Source organism: Nannospalax galili, unplaced genomic scaffold, assembly GCF_000622305.1.
Source record: "Nannospalax galili isolate Female #2095 unplaced genomic scaffold, S.galili_v1.0 scaffold324, whole genome shotgun sequence".
Lineage (NCBI taxonomy): Eukaryota > Metazoa > Chordata > Mammalia > Rodentia > Spalacidae > Nannospalax > Nannospalax galili.
Window position 1 is genome coordinate 3,977,095 of NW_008353027.1, and position 9,823 is coordinate 3,986,917.

At 38.0% G+C, this 9,823-nt stretch overlaps 1 protein-coding gene across 2 annotated transcripts in view; it reads right to left on the reverse strand.

The window, feature by feature from the left end:
* The window catches only part of Atg5 (autophagy related 5), a 132,684-nt gene that overhangs the window by 38,174 nt on the left and 84,687 nt on the right, over positions 1–9,823 (reverse strand). For both annotated transcript variants that reach the window (XM_008850300.3, XM_029554639.1), the window contains one exon: positions 6,686–6,780. In XM_008850300.3, coding sequence (XP_008848522.1) covers positions 6,686–6,780 — 95 coding nt within the window. The remainder of the gene's footprint in view (positions 1–6,685; positions 6,781–9,823) is intronic.

The window sequence follows — 9,823 nt, forward strand, 5'->3', positions numbered from 1 at the left end:
TCATGCCTCAAAGAAAGCATAAACTAAATTACAGCTCATTGAAAATAGAAGGCTAAAATTAAAAATAATGGTGGCAACAACAAAAAGGAAGAAAGACACTGAAAAATGAAACGAGGCACCTAGAAATAGGTTCCAGTAGTCAAATTAATATAGTGCAAAAGAGGCTTATCATTGGTACCAGGAGTAAAGTCATTATGGCCTACAGACTAAACTGCGCCCTCTGCCTGCTTTTTATAAATGAATTTTTCCAGGACCAGGCATGCCTGACTAGAACAAATGGTCCACGGATGCTTTCTTGCCATCATTACACAGCTGCAACAGACACCATCTGGCTTGCAAAGCTGAAAATGTTTCTGACACTTTAAAGAAAAAGTTTGCTCTTAGCTTATATAATAATCAACCATCATCTGGAAAAAATAAAGTAGGACCCCTACCTCATATAATACAAAGGAATAGCCTTCTTAACAAAGAATGAAACCCACACAGTACTAAGAAAATGGGCACAGTTGGTGTATAAAGATTTTAAGACTTAATAACAAAAAAATCCACATGGCCAAATGGTCTGCTGAAGGTCAGAGTCTCAGGGCCTTGGTCCTAATGCAGACAGATGGAAAAATTATATGCTCGTTATTTCTGGCAGAAACAATGCATAGTTGGAAAGTAACTTAGTAAGTTTGTAATTTAAAATCTCTACCTTTGTCCTAGAAACTCATTTGTGAATATCTATTTTATACTTAAAAGAAAACATACAATGCTACTTACTACAGCATGGTTGGCAGTAGTAAAAATGAAACAAGAACTCTGATCAAGTTGGGTATGGTGGCGTATGCCTGTAATCCCAGTTGGTAGGCAGAGACCAGGAGGATTGCTGCAAATTTAAGGCAAACCTGAGCTACATATTGAGAGCCTGTCTGAAACTCATTCTCCCTGTCCAAATAAAGAATACTCACCAATAAGAAATACTGAACACACTGTAGTGCACCAACAGATTAAATATGCTTCAGCTATTCAAAGTCCAAGGTTAGCTTTTACAACTCAGAAAAAAAATTCAATAACAAGATTTGAATACACATCACTCCAAAAACAATATACAGCAAGCACATGGAAAGATCTTCAGCATTGCTAATTATTGTGACTATATTCCTCACATATGAAAGGCTAAAATGCCCTTTCATTATATAATCCAGAAATTCCACGTCTGGGTAAAGACTCAAAAATTCAATGTAGGGTTTCAAAGGTATGTTTTAAACGGCTAAGTCTGTGTTTTAAACAGATTATTCCATGTGCCCAGGTATTTGGTCAAACATTTTTCAGGAAGTTTCTGTGTGTTGTGGATGATTAACACTTATATTGGAGAACCTTTAATACATCAGATTACCACCCATACTGTGGTTGAGCCCCCCCCCATTTAATCAGTTGATGGCTTTAATTAAACAAAGACTCATCTCCCAGTGCAAGAAGGAATTCAGCCAGCAGACTGAATTGCAACTTTAGACTCAACTACAGTTCCTTCTTGACTCTCTACCCTGTAGACCTGTCAGATTCTAGACTCAAAAAAAGTCTGCACAACTATATGAGGTAATTCTTTAAAACCATCCTCTCTTCTCTTTCTCTGCCTCTGTATGTGCGTGCGTGTGTGTATGTGTGTGTGTGTATGTGTGTACAAAGGACATACACACATACATACTATTGGTTCTAGTTCTCTGAAGAACATGAAACCACCCATATTCATAGCAACATTATTCACAACAGAAAAATGGTGACAGTAAGCTAAATAGATGAATGGATAAGCAAAATGTATTATACGCATACAAAATAACATTGTTAAATTGTTTGTAATAAGAGTCTCTAAACTTATTCATAACCTCAAGCAACCTGTACAACAAACTAACTAAATGATCTTGAATAACTAGGACACTGAGATTATTAAACACCTTAAAACTTCCCATTCTTTATCTGATAGTGAAGTTCCTTGATGTGGTGAAACCCTAACCTTTGCAGCCTTTTTCCCCACCTCGTGATGCCCAAGACAAATACGATTTCCCCCAAATCAGTGTCTCCTTTGTCTACAAAGCACCTCTCAGGCCCCTGCTCCAACCCTAATTCCATCCCTCTGCCAGATCCTACCATGCAACACTCCCTTAAGGAGGCCTTCTCTGCCCTCCCAAAAGACAGATGTAATTCAACCCAGGGGCAGTTGACTTACTGCACTCTATTTCTCTTCTTCATTGAAATTAAACTTGCACTTTTATACTTATTTGTACACTTAGCTTACTAGTTTCTTCAAATCTTTCTACTATAAGCTCTGTAAGGAATGTAGTATAACATCAACCTGAACATGGATATGAGATAAACCACTTAAACACCCGGTGCACAACTCAGGGTAGAACATACCACTTGAGACAGAGAAATGAGTCAGATCTTTCTCTCTTCAAGCATAGCATTTAAGTATCTACTGCTTCTTGAAAAAATGCTATGTGCCGAACAATAGGCCCAAATTTCATTACGTAACAATGAAACACCAATGCCTAGAGATTACATGATCATTTTACCAATCTTCTTTACAGATAATTTCATTAATCACCATCTGTTCATGCGTGTAATTCTAAATAACATTCTGGTTACAACTGGGAAACACTTCTCACCATATACCTCATTTCTAGAATACAAGCTCACACTGAAGCACCTGGATTTCAGGAACACAAACCTGAAACTCACGCACTGAACCAAACTGTTATGTAAATGACAGAAACATGGTCTCTTCCAGTTCCAGACAACTTCTGCAAGAATGTGACTTTTACCACTAAAATACTGTCACTTGATTACAGTCATTCTGAGCCCATGATAAACACATTACAGAGAAAAAAAAAAAAAAAACCCAAAATAAAAACAATGCTCTAGTAATCTTTACAGAAGTTCAGTCCATGAAAAATATCACCAGTCTTGAATTTTCTAGATTCCTATCAGCTTATCTAGTGAAGGTATATTCCTCTTTTGGTGGTAATTATTCTGTATCAACACAATAAACTTAAGTGCGATCCAGAGGAAGTGAGGCAAATCTCTGCAGAGTAAGCTAATATTTTAGTAAAAATTATTCTCCTCATTTACATATTAATAAACATGAACTTCTGGGTTTTCTTTAAACACTGTTACTAATGTAAGGTCTCAAATTATATGTATCTAGTTATATTAAATAAGAATTGTTAATCAAAATGCTATATATGTAACAGCTACACTTAATAAGCAGATTACAACTATACAAAACAGAAATTAGTAGCCAAAAATCTGATGCTATTACTAGTCAACTAGAAAAAAGAAAAGGGGGCTGGAGAGATGACTCAGCAATTAAGAGCACTGACTGCTCTTGCAAAGGACCTGGATTCAATTCCCAGCACCCACACGGCAGCTAAGAACCATCTGTAACTGCAGTTCCAAAGGATCTGATGCCCTCTTCTAACCTCCACGAACACTGCATGATATGGGTGCACTTGCAGAGATGTAGACAATACACTCATACACATACAATAAAAATAACAATAATAATAATAATAATAAAGAAAAGGAAGACTGAACAATTTAAGAGGGAAATGGGGAAGACCAAGAAATAATCAATTAGTAGAAACTATAAACCCAAAATGTGTTTATTACACATCACACTTCTAAAATTTTGTTCAAATTCAAATCAGAACCAAAATGAAAAGGAAGAAACGATGTGTAAATCAATCTAGAGACAGTCCTCCTGTCTTTATCTTTTCTGTTTAAGGAGAAACTGCCCACCTGCCCCAACACAGGAAAGGGCTGGCAGGAAGCTGGGCTCTCAGAAGCTCCAGCTGGCAGGCAGCTCTAATGAAGCCAATTCTGAGAATTCTCTATGCTCCCCTTTCTAGCTGATGATAGAGTTTTATGAAAACTACTCGTTCTCTCAACACCAGTACATAAAGGATACTGAGTTCCCCAAGGTCAGTTCTACAAAGCAAGACCGTCTGCCCATATACACACACTCTCTCCATATACCACCCCCACACTGAATTCTTGTATATTTATGGTACCAAAGTAAGAGATATAAACTGACCTCAAAATTGTCCCCCCAAAAACCTCTTCTCATACAGCTACTATTCGAACTTATAATTCTTACATTCAGTAAGCAGAAGTATGATGCACTTTCCCTACAGGAGTTTAAAGTGTTTACAACCAAGAAATTACACTATCATTAAACACAGATACTAGAAACAAACAAGCTACCTACGTTCTAGGAGGTATAAACTCAAACTATTTAGAAACTTTTCTTTTGAAAATGTCTTCAGAAACTGTGGTATGTTTATTCAATTATATCCAAAAATAAAACGCTTTGCTAGGCTGTGAAAAATCTGACAGAAAGTTACCAAAGTGGCACATCTACAATGCAACCTCTACACATAGAACAAGGGATAAAGAGAACACTAATGCATCTTTCATTTCTCATCAATGAAGCTCCCTCATGCAACAGAGGGCCAGGAACACAAAAGGCCACAAATGTCCAAAATGCAGAGAATAAGAGTCTGCAGAGGTGTGGGTCCTTGGACAGGACTCCTATATTGAGGTCCACCCATCCAGTGTTCATGGACCATTGTGGAAGATGGGGCGGAAAGATTATAAGAGCCAGGGAGGAGGTGCATGACCATACAGAAATGTTACTACAGATACCTGGGACCCTCCTTTTTTTTCTTTTTTAATATTTTATTTATTATTTTTATTTTATGTGTATGTGTTTATTGCCTGCATGTAGGTAAGTGCATCCATGCTGTGCAATGCCCACAGAGGAACGAAGAGGCTGTCAGATCCTCTGAACTGGAGTTACGGACAGCTGTTAGCTGCCATGTGGGTGCTGGGATTCGAACCCGGGTCTTCTGCAAGAACAACCAGTGTTCTTAACTGCTGAGCCATCTCTCCAGTCCCTGCAACCATTCTTATACAAATCTACAATGGCAGTCAGCATGGTGCAATGGTGTCAGCATGCACAAGACCCATGCAAACTTAGGCAGACAAAAACCTAGCACATAACTGTGGAAATGAACAGCAAGCCCCAACCTTAGGCGAAGAATTATTGGCAGCTGATTACTTCTGGTGAGAAAGCTGATCTTCTTGAAGGGAGAGACTCTAGATAGGCTGACTAAACCCCGGTGGATGAACTTAAGGACATCTTGGGACACTAACTTTACATAATAGGCCTTAATACAAATGACAGAATGTATGACCTCTATGGGAGGGTGCCAAAGGGGGAGGAGGTCTAAAAATGATTTTATGTATGAAATACACAAATTTCAATTAAAAAAAAATACTCTTCATCCTTAAGCTGTGTTTACTTATTTTCAATTAGATGATTTATCTTCGCCTTTGAACACAGTTATCATGCTATATTACTAGATTAAACTTTATACTTGTGAAATTGTTTTCAATTCTTGTCATTAAATGATTATCCATTATGCTATGCTTTCTAAAATACTTCTTTTTCTTTTATAGTGCTGGCAATTGAACCCAAGACCTCATACATGCTAGGTGAGTATGCTAGCACTGACCTATACCCGTAGGCCCTCAAAATAAACCTAGTATTTGTTATATGCCAAGCATACTAGATTTCAGAGGTATTCAACAATGTACATTTAGTTTTATCCACGTAGGTAATACTGTAAGGCAGAGCTCTGGGCACACTGTCTGTGACACTAAGGACTTGCTATCTAAGAAACAGATACGGTTGATTCTCTTTAGTTGCCTGGTTGTATTCTATAAAGCTATTACAAACACTGACTAGCATACTGAGCCTCTGCTTCTAGAAGAAATAGGTGATACTTCTGTGAGCATGCTTCACATGTGTATCACCAACCAACACAAACCACACCTTATGTGTATTTCTTTCAAAAACAGCACAGTGCCTATAATCTATTTTGAACAACAAAAATCACCAAAAAAAAAAAAACAAACAGAAAAAAAAGACCATGAAAAGGATGCTTATTTATAATACAACAGTGTACTTATAAATAAGTACAACTTATAGCACAAAACAACAGTGTTGCTTTGTTCAATTTCAGCTGGGAGCACAGACATCAGGGAAATCAAACTTTTATGACTCTGCACCCCTATATAATACCAGCATTGAGCAGGCTGAGGTAGGAGAGTTATGAGTTCAAGCCAGCCTGGGTTGCCTCGGGCGACTATCTCAAAAAGTAGAAAAGAAAAAAAGATTTGGGAGCTGGAGATATAGCTCAGTTGCTAGAATATTCGCCTAGCATGCAGTCCTGGGTGTAGTCCCCAACATAAAACCAGGCACTCGGGAGGTAGAGGCAAAGGACTGAATACTCAAGACCAATCTTGGGAACAAAGCAAATTTGAGGCTAGCTTAGGCAACCTGAGACTCTGTCTCAACAAACAAAAAAGACTTCAAAAGTGACTCAAGTATTAACTTAGAAGTTACACATAAACTGTATTAAGTAAGTGAATCAAATAGAGATGATATAAATAATCAGAAACTACATGAGTCAAATATTTCAGTGAAACTTCTACCTTGACCACCACCAAAAGAGAGTTCAGAAAAGCCCCAATGCTAGCTGGTTCCCATGCACACCGAAGAGTTTTACTCTATGTAGTACTGTTAAGACAGAGCTTCTTAAAGAAGATGTGAGTGGGTTTTTTTCAAAGTGTTACTTCATACCTGATATATTCTAAAAGGGATATAACGAAATCCATTTTCTTCGGGAGGATATTCCATGAGCTTCCGATTAATGGCCCAAAACTGGTCAAATCTGTCTGAAATGATATAAACTCTGTTAGTAAGAATGAACCTTATAGTAGAATACTCATATGAAGACATGAAAGTCTTAAACATTTTCTTAGAAGTATCTGAAAAGTATTATTTATCTATTATCTCCCTTAATTTTACCTTTCCTTGGTGAAACAAAGATATAAAATTAATTTTTGCACATTTCTCCTTTCCTTATTCAGAGACATCCTCTCTAAACAGACAGGTGACTACTTCTGTAATGAGGGGCAAAGAGCGCCAGGAGGCGACAGATGTAATGACTCCTGGTCTGACTTCTGCTGCTGACCCACAAAGGAACAAACTTGTTACCTAAATATTAGCCAGAACTTACACAAAGAAACAAAAGCTTTTGAAAGAAATGTGGAGCCTGGGGCTAAGATAAAGTCTATATACCGCTTGCCTTGAAAGCAGAAGAATCCAAGTTAAAATTCCCCAGAACCTAAGTAAAAAGCCAGGCATGGCAATGCCTGCTTGCATTTCCAACAGGGAAGCAGGGACAGGTGGATCTCTGAGACTCGCTGGTCAGCCACCTAGCTTGATTGGCACACTCCAAGCCAACAAGGGACCTTTCCTTAAATGAAAGGTAGAGACTTTCCTGAGGAACACCTGACATCATCCTTTGGCCTCCAAATGTACACACACATATCCATACACACAGAGAGAGAAAAAATTTCTCGGGTTCAATTAAAACTACAAAGATAAATTACAGATCATAAAATCTATCATTTAAAAATATATAGTCTAGTCTTTTTCTAAATACATTCAGAAGTCAGAACATTTTATATGAACGATCACCTAACAAATGGTCTTTTGCATTCACCCCATTCTCCTGGCCCAACTTGGCATGATATTTTCAAAGTCCATTCTTGTAGCATAAAAACTCATTTGTTGGTAAGTTAACCAGGCTCCCCCAGTGGATGGACTCAAACTGATGGACACTTGGGAACACAAAATAGATTCCATGGGCCTTATTATATATATAAAAGAGTATATTACATTGGGTGAGGGCTATAAGGGGACATTTGAATAGGGGAGGTGACAAATACTATCAAATTATATTTCATGAAAACCACAAAAAACTCAATAAAAAGAATAAATAAGAACTACCATATGACCCATCTATACCACCCAGAGTCAAAGTCAGCTTACTATAGAGATATCTATATTTTTATTGCTCAACGATTCACAACAGTCAAGTTATGGAATCAGCTATGCCCATAAACAGATGAATAAAGAAAGTATACATATACATAATGGAGTTTTACTGACTCATAATGAAGTCATGCCATTTGTAGAAAATGGGTGGAGCTGGAGATCATCACTGTAAGTGAACTAAGTCAGTCTCAGGAAAGCAAGCATCACCTGCTTTCTCTCTTACCTGGACTCCAGGGAGATGGGGACGGTGTAAGAGTAAAAAGGGGATTTAGGGATTTAGAAAGGGAAAAGGTAGGGGGATTGGGTAAGAAAAGATAATGGAGGTAGTAAATATGACAAAATACGCATATACTGAAGGGTCATAATGAAGCCCATTCCTTTGTACAATTATTATACATAATAAAAAGCAATCTACTAAAAAACCCCTTCATTCGTTTTTATGACCAAATAATGGCATTTAGGGTATGGAGTGACAAGATTTTGTTAATCCAGCTTACAAACATTTGAGTTATTTCTATATTTTGGCTATCAGAAATAATGTTACTAAGAACTAGTATAAACACATATTTATGAACATATGTTTTCAATTCTCCTGGTAGGACCTAGGAGCAAAATTTCTCTGTTTTAGGACATATCTCTTTAACTGTCATATGGCAATGATGTTTTGAGGAACTGCCAACCTGTTTTCCAAAGTGACTGAACCATTTTCCATTCCCACTAGCAATGTATAAGAGTTCCAGCTCATGTATACCACTGCCAACACTAATTATTTTTTTACTTTTTGATAGTTATCTTAGTTGGTGTGAAGCAGTAACTCACTGTGGTTTTGATTTGCATTTCTCTAATGACTAATACTGTTTCTTCTCGTGTGTTTACTAGCAATTTGTGTATCTTCTTTAGAGAAATATCCAAATTTCTGGGTTTTCAAATTTTTTAAATTTATTATTATTGTATGTGATATATGAGTACAGGCATAGGTGTCATGGCATGCATTTGAAGGTCAGAGGACAACTTTAGGAAGCTTTCTCTGTTCCATCATGAGTTCCAGGGATGGAACTTGTATAACGGCACACTCCTGTAAACAAAACATTTGAGAGGGAAAGGCAGGAGGATCAAGAATTCAAGGCCAGCTTTGGCTATACAGTGTACGTGACGGCAACCTGGGCTACAGGAGACCTTGTCTCAAACAAAGAAACAAACAACCCCACAGGTAGAGCTGGGCATGGTGTCAAATACTTGTAATTCCAAGTAGTTAGGAGGGAAAGGCATGATGATCACTACAGGTTTGAAGCCACCCTGATCTACACAGCAGTTCCAGGGTAGTTAGTGTCATACAGCAACACACTGTGTCAAAAGCATGCACGCACACACACACACACACCACAAACCTTTATTAAAATAGATTTTTATGGATTCTCTTAGGGAGAGGGGGTGTGATGGGTAATCTTGGGTGTCAACTTGACTGGATCTGAGATTAACTGAAAGAGATCTTCTTGATTGGATCATCTAAAGCCGGGAGACACACCCTAAATGTGGGCATTACCCTCTGATGGAAGCCCATATAAAAGACCACGGCAGTGGAGAACGCGGGGCTTCTTGCTGCTTGCCTTCTCTCTCGCTGGTGAGTTCATCTTGCTGCTGTAGACTGAAGACTAGCTGATCTTTTGGAATTTGTCAGACCTTCAGCACCAGATTGAGACTACTGAGACATCCAGCCTTGTGGACTGAGCCACTACGGATTCTCAGCCTCTCCAGTGTGGTGCAGCCATTGTTGGACTACTCGGACTCTATCCTGTGAGGTAAACTGATAAATCTCTATACATATACATTCATTCTACCAGTTCTGTTTCTTTGGAGGACTCTGACTAATACATA